Here is an 18986-nt window from a genome sequence, read left to right on the forward strand (position 1 = left end):
GATATTTATTATAAACATTGTTTAACATCTATTTATAAGAATGGCTTAATACACTTAGAAAATAACTAAAATATTTTATAGATTCGACTCTGCGGTTACCACATACCATCAAAGATGGAAGTCAAGTTGACACAACAAAAATTATTAGCAATTAATTTGTAGATAGCTAGCTTATTCTGAAGTGTCATTCAAAAAATTAAGTGACAACTTAGTCTTTGGTTTATTTTAATCAAGTCAAATGAATAAAAGAGTGATATTTCATATCAACAAATTGTATATAAATGAAAATGTCAGGGACATTGTACAGAAAGTAAAGCTTAAACAACAAAGATGTAGTTTTTCGTTTGTGAGGTATTTTAGTGGTCTTGTTGGAAATAAAGACAAATATGGTGATGTTGAAACACCGATATTTAGACCAAAAAGGGTTGTCATACTGTCAAGAATTACGAGATATGAATTTGAAAAGATCAGATACAAAGATGCTGCGGAAGATCAATTTAAAGCAAAGGTATAAACATGTACGAAGTCATTTAATTGCCCCTTATATCATGCATTATTTTTGGATTGTTGAGACCTAGTTTGTGAGAGCAATGAACAAAAAGCCTCTCAAGAGCACCAAAAATACAAATTTGGACCACGGGCAGCCATTGTTATGCCACACCCAATGGCCATGCCCACCATATCAGTTGCCAAAAAAGGGAAAAAATAAGTCAGGGAATATTTAAGACTTTGGTATGGGGGCATGGCCATACAGGCGCTTTGGAGCTAGGGCCGTGGCCGGAATATTCTTGCTAGTAACGGCAATATGGCCGTGAATTTTTGATACTGATTTTCTTAAAAATCCTATTTTGAATAAAGTTGCATGCTGATGGATGACACTGACATTATGAACTTGGAAACTGTGGCAAATGAGTTTGTCAGTGGGTCACGGAGTTTCCATTTTCAGCAACTTCTGAATGATAGTGCTTTGATTATTCGACAAAGTGTGCATATTCTTGCATTAAAAAATAATTGCTATTCCGAAGTAAAAATTAAGGTCCCGATTTGTTATTTCACACCTATTTATTAATTCTTATTTCGAACTTGATCATGCCATAGTTTTTCACACTATATTTCAAAAGCACTCGGGCATCGGCTTGAGGTTACAATGTAGCACAATTAGATCATTTAAGAACATTAAGACATTTTGTTATCTTAAAACAATTTAAAAAATCAAATAAAAAATTGTACAGTACAGTGTTATGGCCTGTGATTTGAATAAAAGTATCTTTCTTATTGGCAGTAATGCATATTGGTTGTAATGTAATAATCTATAGAAAATAGCTGAATGGAGTGTGGCCATATACTATTCAGGGTTTACTTACCTTTGAAAAAAAAACAATCAACAAGACATTCTGTTTACTTCATTATTTCAGATGCAAAGAAAGCGCTCAGATTACCAGACGCTTCTCGAGCGTCACTTAAAACATTATTCATGTGTAGAAAACATGACAAAACTTCTTAAGTGAGTAATAGTTTTTTTTCTTAGTTCATGTATGTTGCATTAAGATTTCATATGTTTGATTTGTTTCATTAACAATTATAAATTGGTTACAACCTTACTTTCCTTTAGTATACACCTTTCTTGGATGTTGAAATATTATCTCTTTGGTTTTTCTTTTAAATAAAAGATTTTGAAAATACTTTCTTATATACATGTTCTCATTTTCTAGTGAAAATGGTATAGAAACAAAAGTTGTTAAGCGGCCCCAGTATACAAAGGAAGTACTTGACTGGGCAGATGCTGTGATAACTGCTGGAGGGGATGGCACATTCCTGGATGCAGCCTCCAAAATCCTTACTGTAGATATGCCTATCATTGGATTAAATACAGATCCTGATAGGTTATTTATTATCATTACATGTGAAATACTTTTTAGGTTATTTAATATCATAACATGTAAAATACTTTTTAGATTAATACTAATTATGCAAGATTTGTTGCTTTTTGTTTGATATTGTAAAAATGAGGATAGTAAAAAGGTTTCAGTTATGTAAACAGTTTATTTTATAAATATAAACAAAAAACTGGTCGTGTGTGTGTGTAAGCTTATTTATACTCGCACTCGGGCCTCACCCATTCGGCGAGTGCTCCGTTAAGAATGTTAGTCATTTTAGGTTTTTTTGGAGCATAGTGCACAGACAGAATGTAACCCTGTTTAGAGCTACCCTGGTTCTTAAACTTGCACCAGTGTATAGCACTGTCACACGGGGCCCCCATTTAACGTCCCTCCCGGAAGACGATTAGTATTTTTTTAGTGATGCGACGGGGAATCGAACCTGCGACCCCTGGATTGATAGTCAAGAGTGTTTCCACTAGACCACGGATCCGCCACAATACACTGGTCAAATAAGGGTGTGGCTTTTATACATGTACTTCTACAAAAGTACATCATCTAAATACATAATGTATATCTACAGTCATACAGCATGGTTCTACACATACAATATAAATAGTATCTTTCTTAAAAAATAAAACTTAATATACATTTGTTGTAATATGGAACTTATCATCTGGGTCTGAATCTTTTAACAGTTATATGATTTTTTCACAAAAATATTTCTTATTTGATTCATTTCAATAAGCATACACTAATTATAATTGCCATGGAATTTATCAAGTTTTAATTTTATAGATCTGAAGGTCAGCTGTGTCTTTCAAAAGAAAAATATTCTGCCCTGCACTTTGATAAAGTGCTCAACCTACTGTTGAATGGTGATTTCAGGTAACTAATCTGGCTTTTATATTGTTTTTGTTATAATGTTTAGGAATTAAACACTGATCAAGTATTGTCAAAAATTTATCGTTTACCACCACAGTTATCAATTTTTGATAGAGAATTAGGAAATAAACATATTTCATGCAGAAAAAGCGATTCACTATCATTTCAAGTAGAAGTTAAATAACTTGAGTAAACATGAGTAGTAGTTATAATCAGTTTTCTGTCCATAACTTTTAAGACATTTACTGTACACCCAAAAGACAGTTCTGAATACTGTCGAATGTCATTTTAAGACTGCATTTAGATTTATAAGTATTGTACAACAACTTATTCCATTTTCATATGAATCAGTTTTTACTATGAAATCAATGTATAATTGAAATGGCCTTTCAAATTATTTATTTTAAACAAATATGTTTATGTTAAATTTTAAATCCCTAGTTATGATTTATTTTGACTTTTTAAAACAACATCTCTGCCTACAAATTGCATGTAGTTAAGGGTCTAAAATAACCTTTTCACTCTGATATTAAAGGCTTTGAAATATAGAGTTACGTATTATTTCTAGGGCCAAGGATTTTTATAATCAACATTACCATTATAGTAATTACCGGTACTTCATTGAATTGCTTAATGACTCTGTTGTAGATGGAAATGGCGTCAGAGAATACGGATCACAATGTCTGGTTACCACGCCTCGGATAACCCAATAGAGCTTTCAGACCAGCAACTCCATTACCTGGAGCATCGTTACACAGAGCATGTGGCCGAGAACGAAGTTTGCTCTCGGCCATTGTTCATGAAGGGTTTTTCTCACACGCGAGTTCTCCCGGTTCGAGCTTTAAATGAGGTCTATCTCGGAGAATGTCTTTCATCAAGGTTATTGTAGCACTTTATCTTTCCAAATTATTTAATATGATACAGACTGATTTTTAGCTTGACTATTCGAAGAATATGGAGAGCTATACTACTCACCCAAGCGTCGGCGTCACACCTTGGTTAAGGTTTTGCAAGTAAGCAACTTTTAAGTCATTATCTCAGTAAATACATCATGTATTGCATTGAAACTTAAGATATGTATTCCTAACTATCTAACCTACTAAATTAATGAAGTTAGATAACTCTAGTTTGCATTTAATGCAAATAATGGGCCTTTATTATTTGATTTAGATATTCTGGTTTAGGTTTTGCATGTAAGCACACATAGGTTAATTTCTCAGCAACTACTTGATCTATTGCATTAAGACTACAATGGTACTCAACCATTCAACCTACTCAAATAACTAAGTTAGATAACTCTAGTTTGCATTTAACAACTTAAAAAATCTGGTTACGGTTTTGCATGTAACCACATTTAAGTCAATATCTCAGCAAATACATCATGTATTGCATTGAAACTTTAGATATGTATTTCCAACTATCTAACCTACTAATTTATTGAAGTAAGATAACACTTTTGGAATATAATGCAAATTATGGGCCTTTATTATTTGACTTAGAAATTCTGGTTAAGGTTTTGCATGTAAGCACACATAGGTTAATATCTCAGCAACTTCTTGATTTATTGCATTGAGACTTTATACAATGCTACTCAACCATCCAATCTACTTAGATAACCAGGTAAGATATCTCTAGTTTGCATTTAATTCAAATTATGGCCCCTTTTTTATTTGACATGGAAATTCAAATACATCATGTATTGCATTGAAACTTTATACACAGGCTCCCAACCATTCAACCTTCTTAATTAATCAGGAAAGATAACTCTATCTTGCATATTATATGATTTTTGCCCCTTAGAAATCATGGTTAAAGTTTTGCATGTTAGCACACATAGGTTAATATCTCAGCAACTACTTCATGTATTGCATTGAGACTTTATGCAATGGTACTCAACAACCCAACCTACTTGAATATCCAAGTTAGATAATTGTATTTTGCAAATAATGGCCCTTTATTATTGGACTTAGAAATTCTGGTTTAAATTTTGCATGTAACCACATTTATGATAATATCTCATCAAATGCATCATGTATTGCATTGAAATCTAATCTAAGTTTACAGTGATCCGTATTTCGCCAAAACTTTTCAATCCTTACACTGAAAAGCGGCGGAATAGTCGAGCGCGCTGTCTCTGTGACAGCTCTTGTTATAGATGACATTAACAACATCTGTCTGATGAATTCGTTGTTATCAATATGAATGAAATTAAAATTATTCTGTAAAATCAAACTTTTTTATACAACAATATTATCAGTGACTTTTCTGCCTCTTTTCAATATTTGTTACCTTAATATCCAAGAGTATCTAACTTTGAGTACATGATTGAAGGGTCACCCCATGCCAGGTATGACAGTGTGGACTGGGAAAGGCAGGCTCAAAGATTATCTCTGGATTTGATTTGAACATATGAATACATGAACTCTGCCATTTCTGTCCCCTTGCAGATGTCCCCTCAGCATTATAGACCCTCAAGTGTGTAGCAGAAGAACTCCAATGTGACAGAGTGAACGAGGACATAAAGGGTCATAGATTATCTGTGGACTTGATATTTACATACAGAAACAATTACTGTCTTATTTCCGCCACCTTTCAGGGTCTCCTACTATGAGTTCAGTGTAGATGGTTCCCCAAGTGTTAAAGAGAAGAGCTCTGGTGTGACTGTGTGTACGGGGACCGGCTCTACATCCTGGCATTTCCACATTAACCAGCTCACACCAGAGTCTGTCCAGGACATTCTCAACATAGGTAAGACCATCCTTAAAAGTTTCTTGAGGCCTTACCAAGATTATTTTTAGCCAGTAGGAAATTGTTTTTAGCTCTACTAGCCAAAGGCCAGTATATAAAGGCTTATAATTATGATGGGATGGTGTTAGCTGTCCCTGCCTCTGTAAACAATTGCTTATTAACGTGATACAACCTTCGATTTTGTTCAAACTTATGTAGTTAGTTGTGGATGTTTTAGAATAAATAAAGAGAGATATAATTGAATCTCTATGTATCAAATATTTTTTATTTGCTTTTGATTCCAGGGCAGATTTCTCATAAAATCAAAGGTTTTTACCTAGAATTATAGAAACTTCAGGGTTGGCCAATGTAGAGGCTAGGAATTAAAAATTGGTCCACTATCAAAAATGATCATCAGAAATAATCAGACAAGCCATTTTAATTCATTGTCAGTTATATTATTGAAATAGGAAGTCCATAATGGTCTAATGATGATTGTATAAGTGATATCATAAAAAACAACAATGATAAAGTGGATTTACATGTGAACTTTTATGTCCAAAAAATTAAAATCAAGAAAACATTCATTATATACAGAGACTCATATAAATGTTGTGTCTCTGTGTTGAGTTTAATATACTTTCTTTTTGTAATATGACTTCGTGTTGTGTTAATTTCTAAAATAAGTCATTGTTTTGTGTTTCATTTATTTTCATTTTGAAATAAGGTCTGTGTTGTGTTTAATTTACTTTCATTTCAATTTTGAAATAAGTCTCTGTTTTGAGTTTTGTTTACTTTCATTTTCCTATATTGTGTGTAATTTACTCTCATTTTGTAGTAGTGTAGTGGTGATCTTTATGATTTTGGGTAAATACCAGAGAAAGGACAAGTATTTAATTCCAATGATTAACTGAACATTTCTATATTAAAAGAGAACTGCCATATACTTGAAGCGGTAGTCGATTCCAAGATTACGACTTAAACATTAAATCGATTTTCAACAATACTCGATCCTTGTTTAATCCCTTAAAGAGGATCATACTCATATATAAATCTGTTATATGCCAATATGTAAACAAGACTGTCTGTCAGCTGTTTGATATATTTTCAGCAAATATGGAAGGTCAGTGCTGCTACCCTACCTCGGACAATGATTATGTTGAGACTGTAACTAGAGCGTTCAACAACTCTCTCATATTTGATCCCAGTGAACCTTACATGGGTTATACTGTCAGGGATCCTATAGTTAATGGTTTGTATATATGCAAGTTTAAATTTTATGCAGAATTGCAATTGTACAACCATACTTTGGGTTCATAAACATTGTGGTTAGGCTCTAGCTTTTCAATGCAGAGTTTTTTCCCCGGTATTGAGGGAATAGGCTTTCTGATTGGGACAAAAGCCAAGTTTTGACTTTATAATAAATTGGGAACTTCAATTTTGCCTAGAAATGAACAAGAATGATGTATACAATGGACATAAAAGATCAAAGATTGTGAAAAAGCTAGTTTATTTAAGATTACATGAACTCCATACATCCATAGAAAATGAGTTTTGGATCCAATTAATTTATTTTTGTTAGAGTTTTTATATTACATAATGGCCCCCCAAAAAGTTTGATCAATAGGAATGGGGCTCCATATGGTCTGACTAAAAAAAACTCACTGCATTGCCAGTTTATAGTTTGTCGTAATACAAATCAACATGTGATGTAACATTAAAAGGTACATGTATTTCTATAACTAGTTCAAGTTTCTTAGACTCTTTATTACTCATAACCTCCATTTGAGTCTAAGACTGATGCTTTTTTAAACTCAACCCATTTGAGACCCAATTCAGGCCTCGTTGGTATTTTTAATAAACAGCATAATTTTCATTCCAAACACATTTACTGTATCGTGTGATGACATTATGACTATAGATGGCAACCAATCAGGCCAAAAAAAAATTGTTTGTCTAGGGTACCTTCCCAAAATTTCAAGGTAGGGTAGGTAGGGATTTTTTTTTTTTTCAAATTCTTCCGTAAGTTCAGAGTGTTTTCTTGCACATGGCAGACTTTCCTACATTACTGTCATTGCCTGACTTTGTTTTATCATATAAACAATAATTCTGATTAAAATCTGCATTTATCCGCCCTTTGTAACTCTCTATTCGCTAACGAATATTTTTTTTGCTCAGAAACGGAAAAAAATAGTTAGGGTCGGCGCATTTTTACAGGTAGGGTCGGGTTACCCGAAACAGACATATTTTTTTTTAAGGCTGCAGCATTATAAAAAGCTATTTACACTTAGAACTTCGCTTTGCATACAACTTGTTGACATAGAGGGTTGTGAATCTGTGTAAAAATATGATATCAATGTGTGTTGTTTTGTAATTGTCTCCTCTTCTAAATGATTGCAGGTGTCTTTCAAGTACCCTCCCCTCGTGGCAAAGCCAAAAGGTATGAGGGTCCATTTATTTTTATGTGCATATTAGTAATTTTATGTTATTTTATGTAGTACTTCAGCTACAGAAATTACTATAGGTAACATGCACATATTTTCCACAGAATATGATTGTGATGACCTGCATACTATTGAATGATTTTGACAATCTTTTTAGGTTCATTTTAGGCTCTTTTTAGAAAGATCTTATCATTTATATTTTGAAAACTACCTGATTTTTTCCCGCCATATCTCAAGTGTATTTTCTATCCTAGCATATTAGCTACCATAAAATTTGATACTTACAAAGGTATGTAGCTTGTTGGTATTTTGAAGATGAAAATAGGAGGCATGGTTATATAGTCAGTCATGTGGCTTTGTCATCATGCAAAACTATTAACATGACCCTAAAACCATTAAAACATATTGGTGGGAATCCTGTAATAAAAAAAGTCTGTGTGTAGCAGCTCTAGGAATGGAAGATGTTTTTAGCTCACCTGTCACGTAGTGACAAGGTGAGCTTTTGTGATCACTCTTCGTCCGTCGTCCGTCCGTCCGTCCGTCCGTCCGTCCGTCCGTTCACAATTGCTTGTGAACACAATAGAGGTCACAATTTTGACTTAATCTTTATGAAACTTGGTCAGACTGATCATCTCTATAAAATCTAGGTCAAGTTCGATATTGGGTCATCTGGGGTCAAAAACTAGGTCAGTAGGTCAATTAGTAGAAAAACCTTGTGAACACAATAGAGGTCACAATTTTAGCCTAATCTCAATGCAACTTGGTCAGAATGGTCATCTCTATAAAATCTAGGTCAAGTTCGATATTGGGTCATCCGCGGTCAATAATTAGGTCACTAGGTCAATTAGTAGAAAAACCTTGTGAACACAATAAAGGTCACAATTTTAGCCTAATCTCAATGCAACTTGGTCAGAATGATCATCTCTATAAAATGTAGGTCAAGTTCGATATTGGGTCATCCGCGGTCAACAACTAGGTCACTAGGTCAATTAGTACAAAAACCTTGTGAACACAATAGAGGTCACAATTTTAGCCTAATCTCAATGCAACTTGGTCAGAATAATCATCTCTATAAAATCTAGGTCAAGTTCGATATTGGGTCATCCGCAGTCAATAACTAGGTCACTAGGTCAATTATTAGAAAAACCTTGTGAACACAACAGAGGTCACAATTTTGACCTAATCTTTATGAAACTTGGTCAGACTGATCATCTCTATAAAATCTAGGTCAAGTTCGATATTGGATCATCTGGGGTCAAAAACTAGGTCAGTAGGTCAATTAGTAGAAATACCTTGTGAACACATTAGAGGTCACAATTTTAGCCTAATCTCAATGCAACTTGGTCAGAATGATCATCTCTATAAAATCTAGGTCAAGTTCGATATTGGGTCATCCGCGGTCAATAACTAGGTCACTAGGTCAATTAGTAGAAAAACCTTGTGAACACAATAGAGGTCACAATTTTAGCCTAATCTCAATGCAAATTGGTCAGAATGATCATCGCTGTAAAATGTAGGTCAAGTTTGATATTGGGTCATTCACGGTCAATAACTAGGTCACTAGGTCAATTAGTACAAAAACCTTGTGAACACAATAGAGGTCACAATTTTAGCCTAATCTCAATGCAACTTGGTCAGAATGATCATCTCTATAAAATCTAGGTCAAGTTCGATATTGGGTCATCCGCGGTCAATAACTAGGTCACTAGGTCAATTAGTACAAAAACCTTGTGAACACATTAGAGGTCACAATTTTAGGCTAATCTTAATGCAACTTGGTCAGAATGATCATCTCTATAAAATCTGGGTCAAGTTCGATATTGGGTCATATGCAGTCAATAACTAGGTCACTAGGTCAATTATTAGAAAAACCTTGTGAACAAAATAGAGGTCACAATTTTAGCCTTATCTTAATGAAACTTGGTCAGAATGATCATCTTAACATAAGCTAGGTCAAGTTCCATATTGGGTCAACCCAGGTCAAAAACTAGGTCACTAGGTCAATTATTAGAAAAACCTTGTGAACACAATAGAGGTCACAATTTTAGCCTAATCTCAATGCAACTTGGTCAGAATGATCATCTCTATAAAATCTAGGTCAAGTTCGATATTGGGTCATCCGCGGTCAACAACTAGGTCACTAGGTCAATTAGTACAAAAACCTTGTGAACACAATAGAGGTCACAATTTTAGCCTAATCTCAATGCAAGTTGGTCAGAATGATCATCTCTATAAAATCTAGGTCAAGTTCGATATTGGGTCATCCGCAGTCAATAACTAGGTCACTAGGTCAATTAGTAGAAAAACCTTGTGAACACAACAGAGGTCACAATTTTGACCTAATCTTTATGAAACTTGGTCAGACTGATGATCTCTATGAAATCTAGGTCAAGTTCGATATTGGGTCATCTGGAGTCAAAAACTAGGTCAGTAGGTCAATTAGTAGAAATACCTTGTGAACACATTAGAGGTCACAATTTTAGCCTAATCTCAATGCAACTTGGTCAGAATGATCATCTCTATAAAATTTAGGTCAAGTTCGATATTGGGTCATCCGCGGTCAATAACTAGGTCACTAGGTCAATTAGTAGAAAAACCTTGTGAACACAATAGAGGTCACAATTTTAGCCTAATCTCAATGCAACTTGGTCAGAATAATCATCTCTATAAAATGTAGGTCAAGTTTGATATTGGGTCATTCACGGTCAATAACTAGGTCACTAGGTCAATTAGTACAAAAACCTTGTGAACACAATAGAGGTCACAATTTTAGCCTAATCTCAATGCAACTTGGTCAGAATGATCATCTCTATAAAATCTAGGTCAAGTTCGATATTGGGTCATCTGCGGTCAATAACTAGGTCACTAGGTCAATTAGTACAAAAACCTTGTGAACACAAGAGGTCACAATTTTAGGCTAATCTTAATGCAACTTGGTCAGAATGATCATCTCTATAAAATCTGGGTCAAGTTCGATATTGGGTCATACGCAGACAATAACTAGGTCACTAGGTCAATTATTAGAAAAACCTTGTGAACAAAATAGAGGTCACAATTTTAGCCTTATCTTTATGAAACTTGGTCAGACTGATCATCTTTATAAAATCTAGGTCAAGTTCCACATTGGGTCATCCGCGGTCAATAACTAGGTCACTAGGTCAGATAGTAAAAAAACCTTGTGAACACAATAGAGGTCACAATTTTAGCCTAATCTTAATGAAACTTGGTCAGAATGATCATCTTAACATAAGCTAGGTCAAGTTCCATATTGGGTCAACCCAGGTCAAAAACTAGGTCACTAGGTCAATTAGTAGAAAAACCATGTGAACACAATAGAGGTCACAATTTTAGGCTTATCTCAATTCAACTTGGTCAGAATGATCATCTCTAGAACAATATAGGTCAAGTTCGATATTGGGTCATTCGCGGTCAATAACTAGGTCACTAGGTCTATTAGTAGAAAAACCTTGTGAACACAACAGAGGTCACAACTTAAGCCTAATCTTAATGTTACTTGGTCAGAATGATCATCTCTATAAAATCTAGGTCAAGTTCGATATTGGGTCAATTACCGTCAATAACTAGGTCACTAGGTCAATTAGTAGAAAAACCTTGTGAACACAATAGAGGTCACAATTTTAGCCTAATGTTAATGCAACTTGGTCAGAATGATCATCTCTATAAAATCTGGGTCATGTTCGATATTGGGTCATCCGCAGTCAATAACTAGGTCACTAGGTCAGATATTAGAAAAACCTTATGAACACAATAGAGGTCACAATTTTAGCCTAATCTTTATGAAACTTGGTCAGACTGATCATCTTTATAAAATCTAGGTCAAGTTCCACATTGGGTCATCCGCGGTCAATAACTAGGTCACTAGGTCAGATAGTAAAAAAACCTTGTGAACACAATAGAGGTCACAATTTTAGCCTAATCTTAATGAAACTTGGTCAGAATGATCATCTTAACATAAGCTAGGTCAAGTTCCATATTGGGTCAACCCAGGTCAAAAACTAGGTCACTAGGTCAATTAGTAGAAAAACCTTGTGAACACAATAGAAGTCACAATTTTAGGCTTATCTCAATTCAACTTGGTCAGAATGATCATCTCTAGAACAATATAGGTCAAGTTCGATATTGGGTCATTCGCGGTCAATAACTAGGTCACTAGGTCAATTAGTAGAAAAACCTTGTGAACACAACAGAGGTCACAACTTAAGCCTAATCTTAATGTTACTTGGTCAGAATGATCATCTCTATAAAATCTAGGTCAAGTTCGATATTGGGTCAATTACCGTCAATAACTAGGTCACTAGGTCAATTAGTAGAAAAACCTTGTGAACACAATAGAGGTCACAATTTTAGCCTAATCTTAATGCAACTTGGTCAGAATGATCATTTCTATAACATCTAGGTCAAGTTCGACATTGGTCCATCCGCGGTCAATAACTAGGTCACTAGGTCAATTATTAAAAAAACCTTGTGAACACAATAGAAATCACAATTTTAGCCTAATCTTAATGAAACTTGGACAGAATGATCATCTTAACATATGCTAGGTCAGGTTCGATATTGGGTCAACCCGGGTCAAAAACTAGGTCACTAGGTCAATTAGTAGAAAAACCATGTGAACACAATAGAGGTCACAATTTTAGCGTAATCTTAATGCAACTTGGTCAAAAGGATCCTCTGTATAAAATCTAGGTCAAGTTCGAGGTAGATGATTGCTGTCACTGTCATGATGTGCATCCTGCAGTGCCTGATGAGGGTGGAGATGCCCTTACAGATCCACTGGGGTCTGTGCCTGTGGTTGCTACTGCAGCTGGGCCATCTGGTTTGGGTGCAGATGAGCTTTCTAGCCCATCTGTGCAGGGTACTTTGAGAAAACAGATGGAGGTCAATACCCGCCTCTCTAAGCTCTAAGAGCCATCTGTGCCTTGTGATTTGCCTTATGAGTTGCCTTGTGATTTGCGTTATGAGTTGCCTTGTGATTAATAGGTCAGAATGTTCACTTTATTTAGCAAAGCTACAGGTGAGCGATACAGGGCCATCATGGCCCTCTTGTTTAACAGATGCTAATTTGTACGTAGCTGATTTTAAAACTGTGTATATATATTTGTCATGGTTAAAACCTCTTCAGAGCTTATGTTTCTTGTTTTATCAGTGTGACGTCAAGCTGTTTTTTTCTCCCAGGTTGGTGGTTGGATCAAGAATGTGGGATGCCAGTCTGGTGTTGGATGGTGGGTGCTCATTTCGCTTCAATGACGGTGCCATAGCAACCATGGAGATATTTCCTGAAGATGCATTACGAACTGTCCAGCTAGATTGAACCATGTGAACCGCGATAAACAGTTCCACATGAATTATGCCTGATTCAACTACATAACGCATGCTAGATTGAACCACATAAACCTTGCTAGACTGAACCAGATATACCATGCTAGACTGAACTAGATATACCATGCTAGACTGAACCAGATATCCCATGCTAGACTGAACCAGATATACCATGCTAGACTGAACCGCATGAAATGGCTTGTTAATGGATACTTTTTTACCTGTGATCACTGCGTCTTATAATATTACAGCATGAACTTTTATTGAATGCTGATAAACATACCTTGTTACATGTATTCCTGGGTCCATGGCTTGTGTTATGAGCTACTTTTTTACTATTTGTGTACCAGTACAGTGATCCAATCAGCGCAAGCTGGCTGAGGCAAGCTTGGGCTGAAAAAAAGTCTTAAGTCCTAGTCCCACTATTTAAGGAATGAATTGCGGGGTTGATGTCATTATGGGAGTATGAATGCAATTGGGCTGGTCAAAGTGTGTGGAGTCCAAAGCTCCATGCGTACTTTGACAAGCCCAATTGCGTTCATATCCTTGATAATGACATCAACCCCGCAATTCATTACTTATATTTACACCAATAGTTTCTTAGTTCATTCAAGAATTGTTAAAAAATACTTCATTTCATTTAAGAAAACCATTCATTAATCCTTTCTTACCCATTCCGTTAATAGAACGACCCGACTGTAACCGGAAACATTTTTTAGCTCGACTATTCGAAGAATAGGTGGGCTACACTACTTGCCCCAGCGTCGGCGTCCGGTTAAAGTTTTAGGGCAAGTAGGGATTTTCACTTATAAGTCCAATACCTTTCATTCAATTGAGTTAATACTTCACACAGTTGTTCAGGGCCATCACATGATGAGGTTAGATAACTCCATATTATTCTTTACACAGATTATGGCCCCTGATTGACTATGAAACTCAGGTTAAAGTTTCAGGGCAGGTTGGGATATTTATAAATAACTTCTATACCCTTTGTTCGATTGACTTAATACTTCACACAGTTGTTCAGGACCATCACACAATGAGGTTACATAACTCCATATTATCCTTAATACAAGTTATGGCCCCGGATTGATAGGTTAAAGTTTTAGGGCAAGTTGGGATTTTCACTTAACACTCCAATACCATTCATTAAATTGACTTAATACTTCACACAGTTGTTCAGAGCCATTACATAATGAGGTTAGATAACTCCATATTTTCTTTTATACAAATTATGGCCCTTGATTGACTATTAGACTTAGGTTAAAGTTTTAGGGCAGGTTGGGTTATTTATTAATAACTTCTATACCCTTTATTCAATTGACTTAATACTTCACACAATTGTTCAAGACCATCACCCAATGAGGTTACATAACTCCATATCCTTAATACAAGTTATGGCCCCTGATTGACGTAGGTTAAAGTTTTAGCCAAGTAAAAGTTAAGGGCAAGTTGGGATTTGAATAAAAAACTTCTATACCTTTCATTCAATGCCCTTAATAATATTCAAAATTATTTACGACCATCTTACAACAAGAAACATAACTCCATTTCAACCCTAAATACAAATTATGCCCCTTGAATATTTTTTTATTTTATTTTTTTAATTTCTTTTGACAGGCACATTTTTACATTCTTGACCAGTTTTTTACTAAGGGAAAACAAGGAGGGCTATACTATATGGCCATTGAATTTTTTTTATTATTATTTTTTTTTTTTTTTTTTTTTTTAATTTCTTTTGAAAGGCATATTTGTATATTCTTTACCACTTTTTTATAATGGGAAATCAAGTTATTTGAATGACTTGCGTCATTTTTCGGGTGGTGGGAGGACAGCATCAAAGTCACCTTATGTATTGAATAATTTTAGTTGGGTTTGACATAAATAGACCAAACTTGGTAATATTACATTGTTATTGTATTCACTTCTAAGTCAAAGCGGCGAAGTCGAGCGCGTTGTCTTACGACGGCTCTTGTTTTCAAATGACGTCTCAATAACACGGGAAAAGATCAATCGCTTGAAATCACTTTTAAACGTAAAATTTAAACACTTACAACAGTACATTTAAAATATAATAAATTAACACTTTTTAAAATGTTGATTTATATTTAACGGGACCTGCTGACACAATGCAAACAATAACAAGATCAATAGTTTTCATGTATATTGTTATGCGATGAATTGCGATCCGAACATATCCGAAGATGTTGCGTTCATTGATTGATAAACGCAATTGCCGAAAGGCAGTTCATTTAAGGAATGGAAGTTGAGGTGTAAATATTAAGGATTAAATAAATAGAGAAAACAAAAAGAAGTGTGTTTATAATTATGATATAGTCTCAGATAATGTTTGATAAAATCCCAAGGGTCACTCTCTTTATTAAACAGAAATGGATGGGAAATACCAAGGGAAGCCTTAACTTGACAACTGACTCACTATATGCTAATGATGTAGATAAGTGGGTTGAGCATAGCGCTTTGCACAAACACTACCTGAGCAGTATTTTTGAATGAAAGATTATCATTGCTATTTAGTAAAAAATCACCAATTTTATGTCATATTACCTCCCTGTAAGATTTTCACCATGGACTTTTTCGCTCAAAAATGGATATTATTAGTATATATAGCAACATAGAATTGTAGAAACTTGAAAAAGGCATGTGATATTTTTATTTTGATGTGCATGTTAAATTTAGAACAAACTTTTTGTTCTGTTGCATTTTCTTATTGCGATAAATGCACTTGTTTTATCAAACTTGACATAAAATAAATCATAAATGTTAAGAGAAGTCATTTGAATATACATACCGTAACAGTACAATTTTTTTTTACATCACTAAAACATACTTTATCATCTGTTTATGAACTCGAGCTGGTGGTCTACAATCCCATTACATAAAATGAACTTATCCAGACTTGTTCAAGAAACTCTAAATTTGCCGACTGCTGGTATTAATCATTATATTTGTCTTAGTTTTTATATAGACATTTGTATTACTGAATAACTGTTGCATACTTTCAAAAACTGTTGTGTTTAACCTGTGGCAGCTGTAAAACTGTAAGGCTAGTAAAAGTGCTGAATTTAGCTTGATTCTTTATTTTCCCAGAAATAGTATGGTGCATCTTTTACAAGCAATTACATTTTCATAAGATGGCAGCTGACAATCACTTTAAACGCTGAAAATTCTGCTGTTGAACAATTGATTCTAGTCATTGAAGATGTTGTCTCATAAAGAACATGCGCTGTAGAAAGACAGTTAAGGTATTAATGAAATATGTGAATTATAGACGCCTGATGACCCATATCATATTGGTATCATTTGTGTTTTATGGGCTGAAAAAGAAAATGTAAAAGTTGAACTGAAAATAATACCATGTATGACAAATAAGGATTTTTTCTGGCTTTGTAAAAAAGGTGCAAATTAGGTCATTTGACTTCGGATTTCCATGGAAATAAAGAGCAAAAATATAATGTTAAATTGCTGTGTGTATAATGTAATTTTGGTCATTTATTTTGAATATTAGTAGTGGGCGAGAGATAATCTTTGAAACGATACAAATATTTTTTGGGGTCATCAGGCATCAAAATTTAACATTATGTTTAATGTATCAGAGAATCAGCTTTTTTGTTGGTCAGATTTTTTAAGGACCATTTCCAGGCCTTCAAAGCAGATCGGTCTGTGTAAACACAATTATAAACATGTAGGATTGATACTGAGAGAAAAAACAACAGTTTTTTTCATGGTTTTTCATATATTTACATTCATTCATGATTCATATCAATAATTTAAGACTACAGTTGATTTCATGTAAGTGTAAATTGTTTTGTGTTTTTTTCACATATTGAACATTTTTCCATGAAATGAATGACTATTTCGAAGACATGTAACTGTCCATTCCTGAGTTAATCGCGTGGTTTAAATCTATTACCAGGTCATATTATAATTATTTTCTTGTCAATTCTTTTGATATTGTTGGTCAAAGAAATAAGGCATGGTATTGTTATATCTATGGTGTAACCGGCATCACAATCTTTCACCATGGCCATAGCTCAAAAACAGTTTGTGACGTTCAAATGAAACTTGGTACAAATGTAGCAAGGGACAATACGCACATGTTCAGTGAGGCTCTTAACTCTGGCTGTAATAAATATTGAGTAATGTTTCATGTTTGATTGAAAACCATACAAGCATTGGTGTGCTCTACGTGGTGATCTTGTTTTATATATTTACATGTACTTGTAGTGTGGCAGCCAGTATTACGTAATACAGTCATCCAAAAAGTCATGACTAGCTAATTATCATTAGTGTCAACATTTCAGTAAAAACTAGAACATGTTTTTAATATAAACATATGAATTATGAATTTAAATGTCATGAAGCATTCTGTATAATTATGAAAATGTCACACATATGCGTGTACATACATTGACTTCAATTATTCGGAAGCGATGATAAAAAACCCAGGCCCATGTGAAAATGGTAACCACATGATTGTGTTATTAACACTCTTATTATTTAAGCATTGTAGTGGTCTTATTTTGACTTCTATAAACAATGCTGCAATGTTCGTATGTCAAGTGCATGTAATGGAATTGCTAGTTTTAGCTTATTGAGTTCAAACATATATGTGAAATTACTGGCTTTGCATTTAGTTTGTATTTGGAACTTGGAATTTCATGTACATGTGTCTTTAAAAGAAAAAAGAAACTTACAATATGAATTTGTTGGAAACTGATATGAATTTGTTGTGATCTGATAAAGAAATCAATTATCAAATTGACATTGTCAAAAGACAGTCTAATGGCACTGTACTAAATCACTCAATTCATCTAAACACTGTATAATTTCATCTATTGCTAAGACTTTGTTTTGAACTGTATGATGGTTTGTGATGAAGCTAGTGTCATTCGTAGACAACGTGCATTTTTGTTTTGTTAATAAAGCATTATTAATGAGATTTTATAGAGTGGTTATTCTACAATTGTCTTGTTAAATTGATCAAGATTGTTTGATAAAGCTTTACAAAAGAATATAACTGTTTCTTTCTTTCTTTACCTAGTAAAATCCGATCACCAAACAATAAGCAAGACATGACCATCATATCAGCAGGTAACATAACTCCATATTATCCTAAATACAAAAATTAGGGCCCTTGATGAACTGAAAAGGATTGGTTATAGTGACAATCATATTTAGAATCAATACATACACGTGTACAACAAACATAAATTTTACCAACTAAACAATGTATTTATGGAAAATATTAATTACTGATAACAAGACTGTAACCGTGTATATAATAGCTGAAAACTAACTAATATTAAATAACTGGTAGGTCTTAAAAGATTTACATTGATCAACTATCATCTCATCAGGTAGGAATTCTGTGTTTTCTGCACCTTTCCTTCAAACTAAACACGGTATCCCTCATAAGCGTGAAGCACCGTCTGTTTTCAATATTTATTAATCCTGTTCATTATATTAAAACAATTGTATTAATTGTGGTACATCTTATTTGGGAGTATGAGTCCATCTTAAAGGGCAACTTGGGGTGTTAATAAGGATCTCAAATAATGTTCATTTAATGGACTTCCTACTTTCATTAGTAACTGTTGTTCATGGCCATCACACAATTAAGTTCCATAACTAGTATTAACCTAGATACAAATTATGGCCCTTGATTGACTTTTTTTATTTTATTTTTTTATTG

General features: G+C 34.2%; 1 protein-coding gene across 1 annotated transcript; it reads left to right on the forward strand.

Moving 5' to 3' along the window:
- The first annotated feature begins 80 nt into the window (after positions 1 to 80).
- On the forward strand, positions 81 to 18300 carry LOC128213901 (NAD kinase 2, mitochondrial-like). The gene is made up of 9 exons (XM_052920016.1): positions 81 to 508; positions 1416 to 1504; positions 1713 to 1883; positions 2676 to 2765; positions 3411 to 3641; positions 5359 to 5510; positions 6601 to 6741; positions 7890 to 7929; positions 13130 to 18300. The coding sequence occupies exons 1-9, from the start codon at positions 239 to 241 to the stop codon at positions 13263 to 13265; spliced, it is 1320 nt and encodes a 439-aa protein (XP_052775976.1). The 5' UTR covers positions 81 to 238; the 3' UTR covers positions 13266 to 18300.
- The last annotated feature ends 686 nt before the right edge of the window (positions 18301 to 18986 follow it).

This window comes from Mya arenaria, chromosome 13, assembly GCF_026914265.1.
Source record: "Mya arenaria isolate MELC-2E11 chromosome 13, ASM2691426v1".
NCBI lineage: Eukaryota > Metazoa > Mollusca > Bivalvia > Myida > Myidae > Mya > Mya arenaria.

Bases quoted from the DNA above. Each gene is read 5' to 3' on its own strand.
- LOC128213901 (XM_052920016.1), top strand. From the start codon at position 239: ATGAATAAAAGAGTGATATTTCATATCAACAAATTGTATATAAATGAA. The intron at 1,884-2,675 runs GTTATTTATTAT...TTAATTTTATAG, and splicing joins TTAAATACAGATCCTGATAG to ATCTGAAGGTCAGCTGTGTC. The intron at 5,511-6,600 runs GTAAGACCATCC...ATATATTTTCAG, and splicing joins CCAGGACATTCTCAACATAG to CAAATATGGAAGGTCAGTGC.